At 40.5% G+C, this 21,210-nt stretch overlaps 1 protein-coding gene across 2 annotated transcripts in view; it reads left to right on the top strand.

Annotated features, from left to right (window-relative positions):
- lrfn5a (leucine rich repeat and fibronectin type III domain containing 5a) overlaps positions 1–20,894 on the top strand; it is a 64,462-nt gene extending 43,568 nt beyond the window's left edge. The window contains exons 2-4 of one of the 2 annotated variants that reach the window (XM_053510455.1): positions 2,258–3,665; positions 19,010–19,845; positions 20,291–20,894. In XM_053510455.1, coding sequence (XP_053366430.1) covers positions 2,278–3,665; positions 19,010–19,845; positions 20,291–20,373 — 2,307 coding nt within the window. In that variant the 5' untranslated portion in view covers positions 2,258–2,277 and the 3' untranslated portion in view covers positions 20,374–20,894. The other variant, XM_053510454.1, reaches the window with a different exon arrangement.
- Positions 20,895–21,210: the final 316 nt, after the last annotated feature.

The following is a 21,210-nucleotide window of genomic DNA, read 5'->3' as shown; positions in this document are numbered from 1 at the left end:
TCTTCACAAATTATTTACTAAAATAATATTTTATTATAAATATTAATATCAACAGAAATGGTGCCAAAACTTTAGATGCCATCTTGTTTTCGAGTCTGAGGTGAAATTGTGCCTTAATTAAAATTTATCATTTACTTTTTTATCAACAGATTAAAAAAATAAAATACAAAACATTTTTTTGATGTTGTTGGACAGATCAACTCCCTTATTTAGGGGTCACCACAGCGGATGATCCAATCTGCTTGGCACAGGTTTTACACCAGATGCATTTCCTACACACATACTGTATATGTCTGTGTTTACATTTACAATCACTTGGCTCCTTAGATGAATGTTGTTTAGGTATACCTACCTATCTACCTACCTACCTACCTACCTACCTACCCACCTATCTATCTATCTATCTATCTATCTATCTATCTATCTATCTATCTATGTGTAAAAAAAAAAGTATTTTTCAGATTAGGTCTGGACTTTAACTAGGCCACTCCAAAACCAGGTTATGTTTGCATAATAAGAAAATCTGTTTGATGATCTCAATCATTTAAGTGTGACAAATATGTTAAAAACAGGAAGGGGTAAATATCTTTCCCAGTACTGTATCTGTCTATCTGTTTTTAGGTTGAGCTTTCTTATCACTCAAGAACCATATTCTTTAAAATGATAGCCACACTGGAATAAATGTAAAGCTTTCTATACTAGCATGTTATTGTGTAGCGTCTCGGTCTCAGCGATGTTCTTCAAATCTGCAGGTGTTATTACAGCTCTCTGTCTTAAACACAGTGTTAAAGGCAGTAAGGGTGATCTGAGACTGTATGTGTGTGTGTGTGTGAGTGAGATTGTGTGTGTGCTCACACAGGATCATGAGTCATGCTGAGAGGTGTGTCAGAGCCAGACAAATACTACGATACTTATAAATATCAATGAAACAGTATAAATTAAATACGAGTCTGAGTGAGATAGAACGAGTGGATAATGTTCCTCATAGGGAACAGGTCGATGAGCCGAGATCTTTCATCTCAGATGTGATCAGTGTAGTTAGCCGTGATTCCTGAGTAAGAAAAAAGAAAAAGAAACGACTGTTGCTTAACATATCCGGTGTGTTTTTAGGTAGAATTCCTACATTACAACATGCTGCAATTATTGCTTACGGGGCTTAACATTCACTTAAATAGTACATACACATACATATTCACACACACACCCACCCACACTATATATATATATATATATATATAGTATCTCACAAAAGTGAGTACACCACTCCTCACATTTCAGCAACCACTTTATTATATGTTCTCAAGGGTCAATACTATAGAATAGAAAATTGGATATACTGTATTGTATAGCAGTACAGATTTAGTGTCATCTAACAATAACTCAACATGCTGTCAGACAGGGGCTGAGATGAGGATGGTTGGAGGAAAAGGACCCAAATGCAGGTTTACAACACCAAAGGAGGCGTGGCTCAGAGAGCCACTTTCGTATTTCGGGAGAAAATCCTAGAGGCATGATAGTCAGTCAGGGCGAAAGATCAAAACCAGTAAATCGGTCACGTGAATTCAAATTAGGGGGGCAAGCAGAGACGTAATCGTGAGCCAATGCAAGAGTTCAAAACCAATAAGTCAGTTGGCAGTGTGTAAATCCAAAAAAGGGGGGCAAGTGGAGACGTAATCATGAGCTGATGCGTCAAAAACAATACACTAAAGGCAAGAACCGAAAATAAGTGAGGTCGAAAATAGAAACAACTAACACGAAAAAGTAAATGCGAGAAAACAGGGCTTTGAAGGCACAGTCTCACTATATAAATACAACATTATTCGTTTAACGATCATTAGCCTTACTCAAACACTCTAGCTGTTTATTCAGAAGCTCAGGTGTCCATCCAGGAACTACCCTCACTGTGCACATCTCATTATACAGTATAAGTTAATTCTCTACTTTGGGGGAACTTTCTAACCTTAAAGCTTATGAATGTAGTGTAATTGAGCATGAAATGGATAAAAGTTAGATTTTTGGAGCACATAATTAATGAAAAGTATGCAGAAAATATACAGGTCTCAAAAAGTACTGGGAGAACTTTGTCCTGATGGTCAAATTGGTTCCATATTTTTCTTTCTCTTCTTTCTTGTTTATTTTTGGTTCACCACATGAGTAGATGAAGTTGGAACACTTCTCAGGTTTATTTTTACATACAACAAAAATGCAAATGTGGTACAAACGGTGTGTAATGAACCCTCTTTGTTATGTTTTGCAGGTGTCCGAACCCTCTTTACAATGGAAAAGCTGCTCGTTTGCCTGTTGGTCATTGGAATGGCAGTGAAGGCCCAGATCTGTCCAAAGCGCTGTGTTTGCCAGATTTTATCCCCCAACCTCGCGACACTTTGCGCCAAAAAAGGGCTTTTGTTCGTGCCACCCAACATCGACCGGCACACAGTGGAGCTACGGCTCGCCGACAACTTTGTAACAAGCGTCAAAAGGAAAGACTTCGCCAACATGACAAGGCTTGTGGACCTCACCCTGTCAAGGAATACTATAAGTTACATTACACCTCACGCATTTGCAGACTTGGAAAACCTTCGCGCATTGCATTTGAACCATAATAGGCTGACTCGCATAGGGAATGACACATTTAGCGGGATGTCCAAGTTGCATCATTTGATTCTCAACAACAATCAGTTAACTCATATCCATCTGGGAGCTTTTAATGATCTTCTGGCCCTGGAAGAGTTGGATTTGTCCTATAACAACCTTGAAACGATACCTTGGGAGGCTATTCAGAGGATGATCAGCCTTCATACACTTAGCTTGGACCACAACATGATTGATTACATTCCAGAAGGCACCTTTTCTCTGTTACAAAAACTCAACAGACTGGATGTGACCTCCAACAAGCTCCAGAAGCTTCCACCAGATCCTCTTTTCCAAAGGGCACAGGTTCTGGCAACATCTGGAGTACTTACTTCATCATCGTTTGCCCTCAGTTTTGGTGGAAATCCTTTGCACTGCAATTGCGAGCTGCTCTGGCTTCGCAGGTTAAGTCGTGAGGACGATTTGGAGACTTGCGCAACTCCGCCTCATCTATCTGGACGATATTTTTGGTCTATTCCGGAGGAGGAATTCCTGTGTGAGCCACCACTTATCACGAGGCACTCACAAGAGATGAGGGTGCTCGAGGGTCAACGCATAACCCTTCGATGCAAAGCGAGAGGAGACCCTGAACCTGTGATCCACTGGATATCACCTGATGGCAAGCTGGTATCAAACTCCTCACGCACCATTGTTTACAATAATGGGACCTTGGATATCTTGATAAGCACAGTGAAAGATACCGGATCCTTTACTTGTATCTCTTCTAACCCAGCTGGTGAGGCCCACCAAACCATTGAGCTTATCATTATCAAGCTTCCGTACATCAGCAACAGCACCAATAACATCCAGGAGCCAGATCCAGGCTCATCAGATATTTCCACCTCTAGTAGAACTGGAGCCAACGGAAGCAACCACACTGCAGACTCCAAAGCAAGCTCAGATAAGCGTGTGGTGATAGCTGAGGCCACTTCTTCCACAGCGCTCATTAAATTTAACTTTCAAAGGAATATTCCCGGAATTCGCATGTTTCAGATCCAGTACAATGGCACCTATGACGACTCTCTTGTTTACAGGTAAGCTCATACTGTTCATAATTCAAAAATAATTTTTATTGACTGTAAAGACAATGACACAGTATATATCAGATGATAACAGTGAACACGCTACATTTTTGTTCATTAAGTGAGAAAGTGGTGGTACAATGGCTTAGTGGTTAGCACTGTCGCCTTGCACCTCCAGGGTCTGGGTTTGATTCCCAGCCAGGTTCGATTCCTGCCTTTGTGTATATTGAGGTTGCATGTTCTCTCTGTGCTTGATTGGTTTCCTCCCACAGTCCAAAAACTTGCAGATTAGGCTCATTTGTGTCCCCAAACTGCCTGTAGCGTGAATGGGTGTATGTGTGCGTTCCCTGCGATGGATTGGCACTCTGTCCAGGGTATTGCTGCCCTAAGTCTCCTGGGATAGGCTTCAGGCTCCCCGCGACCCTGTAAAGAGGATTAAGCGGAATAGATGACGAGTGAGTGAGTAAATGAGCAAGTGACATGAACTCAGAAGTTTAGCATCAAGTGATAGAATTTTGTGTTCTACTCAAATGTGTTATAGTAATAAAATGACTGCAAGCTCGCTTCCCTTATAAATATTATAAATAAACTTAAAAGCTCTAATGAATACCAGTGGTGTAGTGCAGGGTATACTATATATAACCACTTCTCCATCCACACTTATACGCTCATACTATGGCATTACATTACTGTCAAAAGTTGAGTGTTAAAAAAAGCGCATTGCTAAACCTGAATTTACAGTGAAACTCCACAAGTGCATGTGCCTGTCTAAAAACACTCAATTATTTACTTACTCACTTATTGTCTATACATGCTTTATCCTGTATACAGGGTTGCTGGAGCCCTTATGGTATGAGGTGAGGTCCACCCTGGAACGGGTGCCAGTCCATTGTAGGGTACACGCACACACACTCTACAGGCGATTTGGGGAATGCCAGTTAACTTAAGCATGGGGAGCATGGGAACATCTTTTTGTGTTGCTGGTTGTGAAGCATGTGTGTATCAAACATGCCAAATTTTTGGCTTACTGTATATAACCTCAGGTCGTCGTCTGATAAAGTACACCTGCAGGGTTTAAAAAGGAGTGAACCGGAAACATTTCTCAGAAAAGTTTTGTCTGAAAGGACATCCAGTCACGCAAGCAGTGCGGCATTGAAGCGCAGCCTCTTGTTCCCGCTTTTTCAGGGAACAGGGTTACAGCAAAGTAACCTGAGACGATTCATTTCAAAAGCTACACTCGATGCTGCGTGGAAACGCTATGGGAACGAGAATACCAACGCCTAGACCCCCAAGGTTGTGTTGCATGTGTGCACAATAGCCAAGGAGGTCTCAGACCTAGCTCTGGGAGGTTGACTCAAAGGCTGTGAGCCCGGAGTAGCATGAACATCCAAACTTTAGAATCTGACAAATGTGTGCAGAGATGACCAACCTGCATCACACCTTATCTATCCAGCGCAATAGATAAGGCAATCCCCCTCGTTAAAGAAGCCCTGATTGCTAGAGGCGAAGTGTAACCATGCGCCTTGTAGGCTAGGGCAATAGCATCTCTCACCCGATGTGACAGCAATTGGCATAAAAAAGGCTGCTCTGACTTACGCCACTGGCTAGTGCGGTGGACGTAAATCTAAAGAGCGCGTACTAAACACAGTTAGTGAAAACTTTCCTGCTCCGGAGCTGTAAAAGGCGGAGGTGAGAAGGCTTTGAGGAGAACTGGGTGCATGGTCAAGAATGGAACTTCCAGGAGATAGTTCAGGTGAGGATGCAAAATAGCTTTGACTAGCTCAGGGGCAAAGTCTAGGCAGGATGGGTAGACTGACAAAGCCTGCAGATCTCCAATTCTCTTGAAAGAAGTAACTATAAGAAAAAACATCTTAAGGGTCAGAACCCCAACAGGTGCTGACTCTAGTGGTTTGAAAGGGGTGTCAACCAGACCTTCGAGCATAATCGCTAAGTCCCAAGAAGGGACCATCTCTCTAGTTCGATGGCCTCAACCGTTTACCCCCACGAATAAACGGGCAACTAAAGAGTGCTTTCTCACAGAAACCGTATCAGTCAGAACATGACAAGCCGAAATAGCGGCAACGTACGTTCTGAGGATACTTGGGCATAAGCCTGAGGATAACTTTTCTTGCAGGAACTTCAGCACTAAAACAATTCAGCAGTGGACTGGGTTACTACGTGCAATGTTTTACACTACATGCTTTGCCATGCACCAACTTTCAAATTCCCCTCCATTAAGGCCATAAGTTCTTCTAGTGGTTTTTCGTGAAGGGTGCAGAGCTCCCAACTTCATATGCCCTGGAATGTAAATCGCCCTGAGGGACAGGGACTTATCCTGTGCACAAAGCAGAACCTGGTGCGCTAGCTTATTCAAGTTGTGTAAGCACAGTCCACCCTGGCGCTTATGTATTAGACTACAGTAGTGTTGCCCACCCGCACTAGGTCGTGGTAGCCCCTCAACTGCTGGAGGAAGTGTTTCAGGCCAGAAATAAAGCCATTATTTTGAGGCAATTGATGTGCCATGCGAGAAAATGGCCTCTCCAACTCCTTTGAGTTGGGCGGCCATCTAAGACCACACCTCAGCCTGTGAGGGAAGCATCTGTCATTAGCGTCTTGCGATGACAAAACGCACCTAGAGTGGGACCCAAAGTCAGAAACCGGTGTCTGAACCACATAGAAATGTTACGAGGCCCCTGGCCCTTGAGAAATGGACACAGCTGCCATGAGACCTAAAAATCTCTGAAAGTGATGAAGGAGTTACCTTTTGGCCTAGCTTGATTTCCTTCAGGGTGTTGGAAATGGATTCTACAGCTGTGCCCGCATTGCAATCGAATCGAATGTGGCACCCAAATACGTTGTGTTCAGAGCAGGAAAGAGAACACTTTTTATGGCGCTTAGTCTCAATCCTAAAAAATCAAGATGAGCTAGGGTGACATGCCGATGTCAAAGCGCTAGCTTCTGAGACTGAGCCAGAATCAGCTGTCATTCAAAATACGGATGCCCTGGAGTCGTAAAGGAGCCAGGACTGCCATCCATGCATTTTGTATTTGTGCAGGTGACAGAGCTAGACCAAATATAAGGACCCGATACTGGTAAGCTTCGCCCCCGAAAGCGAACCTCAGGAACTTCCTGTGTTGTGGCAATATTTCTATATAAAAATATGCGTCCTTAGGTCGATTGTCACAAACCAAGGCTTTAGTTGGATTTGAGAAACAATAATTTTGACAGCCAACATTTTCAACCTGTACTTTTTCAGATAGCAGGTCAGCCCGCGAAGATCTAAAATTGGACGCAGCCCCACTGTTTTTCTTGGAAACCAAAAAATACCGACTGTAGTAGCCTGACTCTATGTCTGGTAGGGGAACATATTCTATGGCCCCTTATTCCCAGCATTGTCTATAATTCTAGAGTCAGGAGGTGCGCCCTTTCCGGTTTCACGGAAGTGGAGACAATGTGCGAACTGAATCCTGTAGCCTCTCTCTTCAGTGCTTAGTACCCAAGGAGATATACCTGGCAGTAGCTTCCACGCTGCAAGTTTCGCCAGAAGGGGCACAAGTTTTGGCAGCTCGGTTAGACGGGTTGGGGGGGGTGTTAGATGTTCGTCATCCTGAAACATGGCAGGAAATGACCGAAGAACTAACCTTTCGTTGGAGACCGAAACACTAGTGGTGGCGGAGCATGAACATCGACCTCCTGGGGGTGCCAGGGAGAACATGCACCCTTACCGCGGTCCTGGACGAATGAGCCTCAAGCCTTTCTGTGCTTACGCCTCGTGAGAGTCAGATCTGGTCGGGACTGGGTCCACAGTCCCGACTCTTGAGCACAGCGGGGAAGGAATTTCCTGAAGGCTTGTTCATATAATTTCACCTCCCGAAACCTATTGGTGTTGCCTAACAGGCCAAAAGGCGAGATGGGGCATCAAGTAGGAACGCACGATCCTTATTCTTGATGCTCGTGAGATTTAGCCACAGGTGCCTCTCCACGGAATCCATCGCAGCCATAAAACGGCCGATAGCACGGGCCGTCTGCTTTGTTGCACAAAGAGACAGGTCTGTGGCTCGGCGCAGTTCCAGGAACGCCCTATGATGAAGAGCCCCGCCAGTGCTCAAGTCTTTTAGCAGGTCAGCCTGGTAAGCCTGCGAAAACCGCCATGGTGTGCAGTGGAGCACCAGCCCAGATCCTGATCCGCTGCATGAAAGCTTTTCCACACCAGGGAAAATGTCGGTCTACCCAGCTTGGTGGGGAGTGTGTGCTTTTTCAGGGTGGATGATGTCCCAGGAGAGAGATAGCCCGCAAGTGTCTCTTCTATCCGGGGCATCATCATATAACCCCACGCCCTCGCATGAACGTTATTCGAATAAATAGAAGTTGATGGCACGAAAAACATGGAATGAATAAGGCTTATTCCATAAAAGAGTTAACTCGTCATGAAGGTCGCCAAAAAAAAGAGGGAGAGAGAGAGAGAGAAAGAGAGAGCATCGCTGAGGCTTCTCCCCCCAGACAGAAACCTGTCATCTAAATTTTAATTTTATTTTTCATTTTTGTGAGCGCTTAGGGAAATCCCGCTTCTGCAGCTAGACGATATTTGATTGCTCGATCGCATGCATTAGTTACCTGCAGCAGCTCCTCCATACCCGCGGAAGCGAAAGTAGGTCTCTCCTGTCTATTCAGAAGAAGCACCGAGACGCGTTTGAGAAGTGGACGAAAAACTTCCTGATCCGAAGCGCGAGAGAAAGGGGGAATTCCATCTAATGCGCGTCTGCCAGATTGCACTGTTTAACCCCAGGAATGCACCGCGCCTTCGCGATTTTTCTTTAAAGAATGCGAGCCGCGTGCAAAGCACTCGAAACAAAGGTGTGGAGATCGCGCTCCAAAAGAGATCTATCACACGGAGGTACGGATCTCCTAACAAACTCCACCATATCGGTGAGTTAACACTTTTAAACTCACTTGCACACACACACACAAACACAATGCAGTCCTGAAGACAAAAAGAAGGAATGTTTCCGGTTCACTCCTATTTATAACCTGCAGGTGCACTTCATCAGATGACGTCACCTAACCAAGGTTATATAAGCCAAAAACTTGGCGTGTTTGATACACACATGCTTCACAACCGGCAACACAAAAAAAAGATGTTCCCATGACGTTTTTACGCAGCATCGAGTGTAGCTTTTGAAAGGAAACATACCAACTTCATGCACTCAGAGGCCTGAAATCAAACCTGGACTCTGGAGGTGCAAGGCGACAGTGTTAACCACAAAGCCACTGTACATGTCTCAAAACTTGAAATGGAAAAAGCTATGCACACTTGTCTGAAACTTTTATTTAACTTGAAGTTAATTTTTCATTTTAAATACAGTCTTCTCCAAGTTTTGGGGATAATTGGGCCATTTTTTTCTTTAGCTGAGAAGAAAGAATAACTGAATATTTGGGCTTGATTTTTTGAGTGCGTGAACCTCAAAGCATCAGGAAATAATATGTTATGCAAGAAAATTGGTAATAGACTCATCAGTGTTTTCATATTAAACTTTATTGTGTGATGGTTGATTGATGAACCTCAGCTCATGCATTAAGGAACATGAAAAAGAAGATACCTTAAAAGCGACCAGTGACCTTCACTAAATGTAACTGTGTTGATAGCTTATGTTAACTAATAAAGATGGAAAGGCACCAAAAAATTCTTTGCAACAGCCTAGAAAGAGGAAAAGTTTATTAAATTAAAAACAGCCATCTCAGCTAGCTAATGTGTTGACTTACAAGTGCTTGCTAGCTAACTAGCATTGATGACAGCAATAACACAGTTCCGGTTCCAGATTAAAAAGCATCTGCATTAGTCTGTGTGTGACTAACACACACTCACACACACACACACACACACACACACACACACACACACACACACACACTCTCTAATTGCAGTTGTTTTTCTTATCTGGAACTATTGTGTGTGTAAGTGTGGGTGTGTGTACATCACAGGCTGGCAATAGCAATAAAAATAGTGAAGGTTTTATACTGTGAAATGATAATGTATTAATGGTACCAATGTTTTCTTATTCCTTTACATGGATATATAAGATTATCCACAGCTATAACACTAACCCTCTAGGAATAGGCCACCAGCGAGAACTTGCATATATATACATACACACACACACACACACACACACACACACACACACACACTTGTGCATCATACTTGCTGTCCGGCACATACAGTTTTAATCCATGCTTCATCGCATTAGGACAGTGGTCCCCAACCATGGACCAGTGACAAGCTGTGGTTGATTTGGTACTGTGTTTCACAGAAAAAATTAGTATTGGAGTCTGAAGAGTGTTTTATTATGGTAAATGATCAGATCCTTTCTCATTAACTATCTTTACTTCTCGTTCACACTTCTCTCTGTTTCTGTTTTGATGCCCGATAAAATTAAACTAATGTGACAAGTTACTGTAAATCCAGCTAAAATTATTAAAAACGATCGTCTCTTTGCAACCTCCTTTAAAAAATGGAAAATACCCAAATGGTCAGACAGCAGATGAGACTCTGAGACTGCGAACAAGAAAGCTGCAGTTACATGCTAATGGTTTTTTTAAACAGGTGATTCACATGCTCCAAGCTCGCTCTGTATAATAGATGTGGCTTTAAAAGTATGTTTGAGACAACTTTGACTCTAACGACGTTCTAGATTAAAATCAAGGCAGAATATCCTGAGATCACCACAAAAGGACAGGAAATCCTTTTTTCCATTTACAAAAACCTATCTTTGAAAAAAGAGGTTGTCTGCAGTGACACCAGCAAAAACACAATTACAGAGCAGAGTGGACATAAGGAACACACTTCGGTGTCATTGTCTTTCATCACTCCTGAATGGGACCGTCTTGTCACACTTCATTATGATTTGTTACCGGCATGCGTTGGCTGGTCCATGGAAAATTGACTTCCATAAAACTGGTCCTTGGTGCAAAAAGGTTGGAGACCACTGCTTTAGGATATCTAGACCACTTCCATATAATTGACATTGTGTTGCTTCCACAATTTCCTCAACTATGGAGGACAGTGCAATTCGAGTTTCAGGCTCTCATTCACACCCCTTTACTTATTTTTTTTCTGGTTTTAACCTTCCTAGTTTATGAAAATCACCTGTGTATACTTTAGCGCTCCAAATGTTTATAAGTACAACTGTACCAAGTGAATTATTTAATCATTATCTGTACATACCTTCAATAATATTAATTAATATATAGTGTCATATTTATGAAGTGAACATGTTGTGTGTATTTACAACCAAAACATTAATTTCCGCATGGTTACATCAAACTTACAGTAGGTTAGAGACTCTATGCCTGTGTGTGTGACTCTTCTGAATAGCACTTTAAAGCTGTATGTAATAAGTACATCTCTAATGGGTAAATGTAACATTTAAATACAATGAAATATCATGTTGAGTAAAGTTTAACTTACGCAGTAGCTTATACGTTTTGTCTTGGATCTTGACATTTTACAAAAATGATTTTCAAAAAGCATGTTGGACGATATGGAAATGAGATGGTGATATACAAGTGTGTTTATCACAAGTGTCAAATTATCACCCTACAGTGTTTATAAATGACCCATTGGAATTAAATGAACATCTTTGGGGAGTTTATTGTATAGCATTCGCTTCACCTCCATTCAATGCACTTCTCAAGTAATGTTATAAGCAAAGGGACTTGTGATGAAATTTCTGGTGAATGAAAGCGTGAAAGTGACATTTACAGAAGACTTCAAGCACAGTGCGGTGATTTTCTACATTTTTAGGCCATTTAAGGAGTTTGTGGGAAGCCAGCATTTTGAACTTGAAAACTTTGAACACTTTTTACCTTGATGGTATCCAAGCATTAGTGAGACACTGTGGTAAGTGTATTATTGTAGCAGGGCATTATACAGAGAATAAAAGCTAGTATTTTTTCCCTTATTTTGAATTGAGTCCCAGTTTGACTTGAACAGCCCTTGTATATACACATCATTGTCGGTAATACAATACAGAAAAGGAAGAATTAGCTAAGCAGATGTCTGTGTAGATTTTGCTAGCTAAAACAATCCAGTTCCCACTAATGGAGACGTCTATACCTTACTGTATGGCTACAAACACTTATTTGAGTCCGCTAACTTTTAATTAGACGAAGGCCAATAATGGCAATTAGCTTAATGAGCGTGGCTCATCTTCATTGTTAAGCGACTTAGGGGTAATTGAACCCGATTTAGCTTTAACCTTTGTTCTTCCTCATTAGATTTCATACCCGGCTTATAACTCCCCTGACCCAAAAAGTTTCGCTCCGCAGGAAATGAGCAGTCTTATGAGGAAAAAAAAAAGCTGAAAATAATAAAGAACAGCAGCAGCAATAATTAAGATGTAAGAATTAAATAATATAATAAACAAAGCTCATGGAGATCACTATGCGCTGTATTTCACACTAAATGCCATCTGTTGCTCATAAATAATAATATTAGCAATAAGTGCTTTTATCTAAAAGCCCAAGGACACTTGACGAGGTTAAGGACACTAAACAGAAACGCATGCATATTCATTGTTGTGTGTGTTCTGCATTTCATCGGGTAATCAGAGTTATAATTAAAGAGGGGAGAAAAACAAACAGACATTGTGCACCAAAACAACAGCATGGAGGAGGAGGAGATGGTGAACAGAGCCATGTGGAACATCTACAGTCAAACCCTCACAGATACCAAGTTTACTTTCTTGAAAGCAAGGAAACACCAACTATTGCACTGTAAAGCCTCTGTTTCATTAATCAATTATTAATTTATTAATCCATTCGATTGTTTGATTAGCAATATTTGCATATCGTCACCTTGGACTATAGACATGCTTTTAGGGAAGAAAAAATCCATCACTACATCCAGTGGCCAAAATATGAAATAATCTTTGAACAGTTAAAGTTGAGAGATGTAAGAGCGTAGCTGTAAGTTCTACTGTTGTTTGTTATACCGTATTTTGATTTTATTTTGAAGCATTTAAGTGATCTTCCATATCGCTCATTCAGGATGTTTTTCCAACCACATTCCTTCCTCGAAGCTGATGGTTCATCACAATATTGTGTTAAAAAGTTCTTAACCCACTTTTAATAGTTTCAGTAATCTCCCTAGTTGTTTTCTTTACGTGATGCAGGACAGTAATCTGACCCTTTTGAAACAGAGTAACATCTTTGCCATGACCACAGGTTATCTCTTCTGCTGACATTAAAATAAAAGTTGAGATGACAAGCTACTTACTGCATCAGTTAGTGTTAAATAACTTGTTGCCAGCTAGACCATGTTAATCACTGAAGTAATTATCCAGCAGAAAGATCTTAATTATTTGCTAGTTAAATCCAGGGAGTGACTTTTTCTTTTTCTTTTTTTGGCTGGTCAATGTTTAGGATCGTTTCACATTCATTATTCCATCAATTCCTAATTTGTATTCATTTATCTTGTGTTGAGTGTTTATTTATTACTATTTTACTTACATTATTATAATAAACCTTATGTATATTTGTTTGTATTATTTTATATTATTTTTACTGGTTCAGTGTTTGTTTGTTTTTCTTTATCCCATGTTACATTTCTCTCATTTTGGTCATTTGGCCAACAGATAACCATTAGCTTGGGTGAATGCTAACACCCCCTCATGTTCTCTGTATCTTTCCTCACTCATGTACGCAGACATATGCATGCCTCTGATTGGCTAATGTGGCTCTGATTGGCATATGACAGTAACTCTGCCCCTCCCATCCAAAAAGATTGACAGCTTTTCTGTTTGTTTTTCTCCAGAACAAAGCAAAGGCTTTTACCTGCCCTGTGTGCACTTTCTTTTTAAAAATCCTACACTAATGAAAAATTGAGCAATTATTAAAAAATAAAGAGGTAACCTGGGCTCATGGCTGCCAGGATGTGGCTGATTCTTTAAGAGCACAGTTTTTGTGTTTTCTTGTAAAACCTGAGGATTTTCAGTCTCTGCTAAAAGAAAAAAAGCACATCATCGCGAGTCTTTAAGTGCTTTTCGGCATGGCATGGGGCTGCTGATAATTGCATTGAGAGCGCCGTCTCTGAGTGCAGTAACCATCAGCCTGTCTGGAAGGGAAAAAAAGCCCTCGATCAGTTCCATTAGTGCACCAGAGAACGTTCTGCTGATGAAAGTCAGGAGTCGGACTCCAGGATTCGGGCTGTTTCTTTGACATGTTGAGAGGAGTGACATCTTTATTATACATGTATAAGTATGTGGATCAGGAGGGAACTACTAATAAATATCTGTATGATATGTATGTATATATATAAAACATACAGTAGAACTTACAAAAATACTCATAATAAATGTTTTACAGACTAAAAAATCATGTGGTATTGCACAATCATGTGGCACAACTATGCATAAAACCTAGTGCTGGACTGGTTATTTGGACTAGACTTTATTATTATCATAAGTTTATTTCTTCTCCTTCGTTTTATTATTTATTTCTTAATGGAAAAAAAATCCAACGTATATATATATATATATATATATATATATATTTTTTTTTTTTTTTTTGCCTGTGACCCTGGTGCATAGACCGAAAGAGGCAGAGCATGTTCATGAGGCAGAGCGTATACTGCAAAAAGCTGTTGGAGCGTGTATGGATTAGATTTTACTCTTTGCTTCGGGAAATGAGGTTTAATCTCTGTCTTTGTGTGTTTGACAACAATTCATTTTAAAAAGTTTAATCATAAATCGTAAAAATAAAATGTGCCTAGGCAATATTATTTTTAATAAGAATATTTGTTTTGTTATTTCTTATAAGTCAATTATATTTATTTAGGAATATGAGTGATTATAATATATAATTTGTAAATACGGTTTTGTGTGTGTGTGTGTGTGTGTGTGTGTGTTTTACAATAATTTGTTTTAAAATTCTGATCAGAAATAAAATATTCACCAAGGTAATATTGTTTTTATACATGAATTTATTGTATACTTATTGTATTGTAATGTCTTATATAAAAAAATCTCTCTCTCTCTATCTATCTACATTTAATTTTTCCTTGATGCTAATATAGTTATGTGAGCTTATAACCTTCAGACATTAGGCCACACCTCCTAATTTGCAAAAAGTGATTCGTTTTCAAAATGTTGCAATAGTATTATTGTTTTTTTTCCTTTTAAACCATATTCTTTTAGCTGATTGCTCTTAGACTGGCGATCATAAGCTTCCCGTATCTGTAGCTGCATTATTTAGCTTTACAGTAGCTAACATGACTGACCACATTTGCAAAGGAACACTGCACTCGGTTTGTTTAAATAGGCGAATATAAAAATCCTTCTAACTGACTCTCTGAAACGAGTTGTTTCAATAAGAACGATTCAACGGATCATCAGAGTGATGATGAGGCAAAAAAAATAAATAAACCTCAGTATCTGCTGCGCTGCTGTTCAGGGAGCTGAAGTGAAAGGATTAGACGGTCAACATGAATCGATAACGGAGCTCAGATTTCCGCTTTGAGTTCAGGAGCTGGAATGAAGGAAACGAGAACAGAGAGAGAGAGAGGAGTCTAGCAGTCTGCAAGAGGGGAGGGGGAAGAGAGAGAGAGAGAGAGAGAGGTCACTGTGATTAAAAATCATCGGAAAAAGATGTACGTGATCTGTCAGAAGTCTCAGTACAGCTTCAGGACCTGCGCCTGGTGTATTACAGGTCACACGAGCCACTGATTCACTCATCTTCCTTTAAAGTCCTAGTAGAGAGTTTCTGTATACCAAGAGAAGAAGAGAAAAAGAGATTTACTTTTAACACATTAACCTTTATGTTGTTGTGAAAATATTGCATTGACACATGCATACACACACACACACATTGCTTTTTTTCCATTTTTTTAGCAGTTCATGCAAAACGAGTGTTATCATCGATGAAGAGCAATGTTTGATGAGTATGGCTCTTGACAGTAGTGGGATGAGGTCACTAGTGCCTCTGTTATTTCTTAGTGTGATGCAGGATGTGCTGCTTGGACACGCCCTGCTAAACAAAAAAGCTCTGAGAAGAGTTAAAAAATGCAGAACTAGTCCAGTCTAAAAGCTCTTTAAGAGACTAAACTGTTAAGAGAACTGTTTCTGTTTGTATCGCTATGATTTCTGACTCTGAATTTCTGAATTCATTTACATATTTTAACACCTTGCATAGGTTAATGTGTTAATGTTGAGAACCCCTGGTATATAAAAAACAAGGATTATTTCTTATTCGTTTATTATTAGTAAATTAATGTATTACATTTAATGTAATATTACGAGGGCCGTTCACGTCAAATTGGGATTTGTAAAAGTTTTACATTTACAGGCGACTTCACACTGTATAGTGTTGAGACGGTTAGCCACAGTAAAACATCTGAGTGGTGCAAACGTTTTAAAGAGGGACATACTTGTATATCCGTGAATTATGATCTTAGCCAAGGCGGCTCAGAGCCCACTGCAATTATCCCTGCAACATTCAGAAATCTTTAAAAATCGACGTGTAACTTTTTTCCAACTTGTGAGAACTGCACACACAATCACCCACCAAATTACAGGAACTCTGCTGGGAGTTATTGCCACACCCCCCGTACAGTCCTGACTGCGTTTAGATCCATGTCCACATGTTTGAGCCATTAAAGGAGTTCTTAAGAGGCCAGCGTTTCAAACATGAAGCAGGCAGTCCAATATACGATGATGCTATCCAAGTGGGATATGTGCATTGGTCTAACAGGGGGTTTATATAGAAATAAAGATACAGATATAGATAGGATGTATTCTCATAAGTGTGTTTTGTTATTCTGCTCAATCAAAAGTCCCTCTTTAACTTGAACAATATGCACCAAGATATATACAGTACTGAAATGAAAAGATGAGCAATATCAACTTGTCGTCATATGAGTTTATTTTTAAAATAAGCGAATATACACACTATTTGCGTGTTGATTGACCACAGTGTGCGTAATATAAGTGTTCAAAGTGTGTGTGCACCACCGCACTGTAGACAGTGTTCACATCGTTTACACACAGTTGACACATTACAATTCCAGAACGGCGAAATTTCTTAACCAATTCAAGAATAACTGAGTTACTTGGTGCCGTTCCATTAAATCTCTCTGAATTGTTTTGCCCCTTTTTACACTACACTTAACTCCCAATTCACAAACACTTGAGCAGAAATAATACTATCAAGTATGATTACTAAGAACTTTAAATATTTTTCCTCTGTCGAGAGACCCATTTTCAACAACAACTGCACAACACAATTACCTTTTCACTCCTGGGAACACGTGCGGCTGAAGCTATGCGTCGTCGACAGATGCACATTTATGAGATGCGCGAGTTTCAGTACTGTGTATTTTGACGCATACTGTATTTTAGACATATTTTTTAATGTAAAATAATCCCCTCGGCTGCTTGACCAAATACCAGATTCTTATTTTCATAATTCCCCAAAAATCTAATATATAAACTGTATATTTATAATGAAGCATAATATTTAGTGGTGTTGCACCATTAACTGCACAAAAAAAACAAAATTAGTTGATCAGTTGCAAATATTTAATCGCAAAATGTGCAATTTATTGCAATCTATTATTATTCTTAATGAGATTACTCGTGCCATTATTTGCTGGTAGGCTAGACAAATATATTTGAATACAAAATGCTACATTTAATAGTTAAATATCACACTTTAAATCGCACTAGCAATACATAAATTGTTTTTAAACTATTAATTGAATGAATATAATAACATTTGATTGCAGCATAAATAAATAAAAGTGACATAAATATTTTGTTCGCTAAAAAATTATTGATGCTTACCATAGCATTTGCTGAACATACGGACTCATAGCTCAGCGTGTTTAAGTTAAGAGCAGAGTCATTTCGATTTTGCTGAAAAATGTTAAACAAAAAGCGAATTTGTGAAACTCATTAAATAAGAATAATTATATTTATAGTTATATTTTTATTTACTGTAGTGAGACAGAAATGATACTAATATGATAAGCTAAATACCCACCACAATCAGTTTTTAATGAATTTAGAATTAAATAGCCCTTGAGCATCATGAAATTAAAACATATTAAATAATTCATTTGCATATTCAGTTATTTAGGTTTTGTTTAAATAATACATTTTATGCAATTTATGTGTAATTATCCCTTCATAATATAAAAATTGATAGTTATTGTGGTTTTAATTTAATCAATGTGAAAGAATGTGCTTTAACATTTATGGAAGGAGTCTCCAGTGTTAGTACTTTGTGTCATGACAAACTAATTACAATCAGGCCACACAGAGAGTGAGAGAGAGGGATGGAGAGAAAGAGAGAAACACACCACACTGATTACATTGTGACTATAAATAGCTTTGATGTGTTGTGTAGGAGGAATAAGAACATGAGGATGAGCTGTTAGTGGAAAGTAGTTAAAAGGTTGTTTGAGGGTTAACAAGAACTACTGTATGGTTTTCACTGTAAACCACCCCCAGCAACCCCCTTTCACTTCCCTGCCCCAAAACCCCAGAATTTCTACTGAAATGGAATCTTTCCTCACTAAACGTACATATCTGTCACGTCTCTGTTCACATGTTTCTCGCTCACGTAGTCTCTGAAGCAGAGAAGTGCAGGGTCTGTACATCAGCTTGAGTCTTGCCATACCTGTGTCACTGTGCTATCGCTCCCCAAGCCTTTTTTTCACTTCACACAACGAACAATGCCGTCTCTTATCGAGCAGCCACATGCACATACACACACAAACACAGGCACACACAAACACACACACACACACACACACACACACACATACACACACTACACCTGTCTCTGCTTCAGTGAGACACACACTTGCCTTATTCAAAGCACTGAAAGGACGCCTGTGCCCTCAGAACACACACACACACACACACACACACACACACACACACACACTCACTTTCGGGGGAAATGGGTTTAGCTGCTAGCAAAGGAGTTGGGCTGAATGAGTTGATGGAGATTGTAAAGAAAAATGACTTTGTGATTGAAGTGGAGTGGGAATCATTTCGGCGTTCTGTCGCTCGCCGTTAATCGTCTGCTCGGATAATGAGACCTGAACGCAGTTCTCAGTCATTAGTGTCAGAATTAATTGAATGGCTAATTGTGCCACATTTCATTTTTAACAAAATCACAGAACAATCACATTTTGTGAAAAGTGATGATAAACACTGTGCAACAACCCCCCTCCCCACACACACACATACAGTACACACACACACATGCATATAATATGTTTTATTAGCAGGATGTTATTGATGCATTTACCAATCTCCAATTATGTATATGTATTTTTTTCACCCCATCCACAGAATGATTCCACCGACGAGCAAAAACTTCCTGGTGAACAACCTGGCAGCCGGGACACAGTACGATCTCTGCGTCCTCGCCATCTACGATGATGCCATCACGTCCCTGACGGCCACGCGTGTCGTCGGCTGCATTCAGTTCACCACTGAGTCCGAGTACCTCCGCTGCCACTTCATGCAGTCGCAGTTCCTCGGAGGAACCATGATCCTGATCATCGGCGGCATCATCGTGGCCTCCGTTCTCGTCTTCATCATCATTCTCATGATCCGCTACAAGGTGTGCATGAGCGGTGACCGCGCCAAGGGGACCGCCGCCACTGGGGTGCAGCCTGATGCCCCCGCAGTCAGTCCATCAGCTAATAAAGAGGGCGCCGTGGCTCCAGAGGGCGGGGACGACTACCAGAAATGCCTCGTCCCCGGATTTCCAGATTCCCTCACTCAGTCGTCAGAGACTTCTCTTCCTGACTGTTCCACCGAGACGTCTGTGGTGAGCCAGAGCTGGGACACGGGAGGATCTTCGGCGTCCATCAAGCCGAAACGGAGACCAGCACCGAAGCCGGAGGAGAAGACTGACCTGGCACTCGGTGCCGAGACTCACAACACCAACCGCAACAATTCTAAAACGCCACTTCTGCGTTCTGATCCCCCGTCAAGCCCCGCTCCTTTGCTGCCTTCTCGCTTTAGGGACACTCCCATCCTGAGGAGGGCGCCACCACGTCCATCTGTATCGAAATATCTCACACTGCCGGTGGAGGGGACGCGAGCTGCACCGCGCAGGTACTCGCTAAACGAAGACTTCAAACACCACTGCTACGCCGGCAAGCTCGGGAACACTCGGTGTAAGCGGAGTGTGTCCATGAACGGAATGCTAGCCAGTGTGGATAATTCCGACTTAGATAAAGGGGTGTATTCCAGTTCAGAGTGGATTTTAGAGAGCACGGTGTGAATGACTAGTTAGCGTCCAACATCACATGTGCGTGTGTGTGTATGCGCGCGTGTTGATTTTTTAAAATTCGTAAGAATTCTCATGATGCAGCTGGTGTGTAACGTTGGCAGTTATTAGCGGTTAGCGCTTGTAGCTTTAAAACTTCACCGCACCGTTTATAAAAATCCAACTCATACCACATAAATGCTGTAGAATTCTTACGAAGTGTGTGTGTGGGTGGGTATGTGTGTGTATACTCATTTGCATGTGAGTTCTGCAGTTCTTTTTCCTTCTTGTTCTTAATACTTGTATTTTTATTATTTGAATTTTTTTTTGTTGTATTTTTTTTTTTAATCCAGCTTCTCTGAAAGCCCGTGGAGAAACAGGACGCTCGCTTGCCTTGAGGAAACTTCCTCTTACTGCTCATCGCGCTGACAAATAAAACACGTCAGTGCCTTTCTATTAAAAAAGGGAGGGAAAAAAAGAAAAGAGGAGTTCCGGCTGGATTGAGGACCGCGTTTCACCAGACTGAGAAGTATTTCACACAAAAAAGCCTTTCTTAACCTTTCTTTAAGGGGAATAACGTTTCCTGTGCGTGGAGAGTGAGATAGAGAGCAGAGAGAGAAAAAGAGAGAGCAAAGAAGAAAAAAAACCATGATACTCTAAAAAAAAAAAAAAAACCTGGACGTGTTATTAAAGTGATATTTTTTAAAGAGAAAAAAAATAAAAACAGATCAAAGTTTTTTTTCTTTTCAGTGACATTGATATTGCCTTAATTTGAAGGCTCGAAAGTGAAAAAAAAAAGAAAAGAATAAGTGTACAGAAAGACAACATCTACTGTGTTGGTATGTTGTGTAAAATAAAATAAAATGGAAAAAAGAAAGTAGTGCACGTGTTTGTTAGTCGTGTTGTAAAGTGTAAAAACACACTTAACGAAGACATGACGAACCTGAAAAGTAATAAAGCGAAAAAATCTAAAAAGCTCACCACATAACACGGAGGCTTAGTGGTTAGCACCTCCAGGGTCTGGGTTTGATTCTCGCGTCTCGTCGGGTCGGTATGTGTGGAGTTTGATGTTCTCCCTGTTCTTGGTAAGTTTCCTTAGGGTGCTCAGGTTTCCTCCCACAATCCAGGCATGTGGAGTAGGCTTGTTGTCCCCTGGGTTAGTCACCTGGCCAGGATACAGGATAAAGCAGTATAGAGGATAGAATTGTTTTATTAGCATTAATTACATATTAACGATATATTAGGGTACAACCCATTAATTAAACATGTTTTA

The sequence above is a fragment of the Clarias gariepinus genome, chromosome 13, assembly GCF_024256425.1.
Source record: "Clarias gariepinus isolate MV-2021 ecotype Netherlands chromosome 13, CGAR_prim_01v2, whole genome shotgun sequence".
Taxonomy (NCBI): Eukaryota; Metazoa; Chordata; class Actinopteri; order Siluriformes; family Clariidae; genus Clarias; species Clarias gariepinus.
Note: the sequence above shows the minus strand (reverse complement) of the source record. Positions and strands in the feature narration are given on the sequence as shown.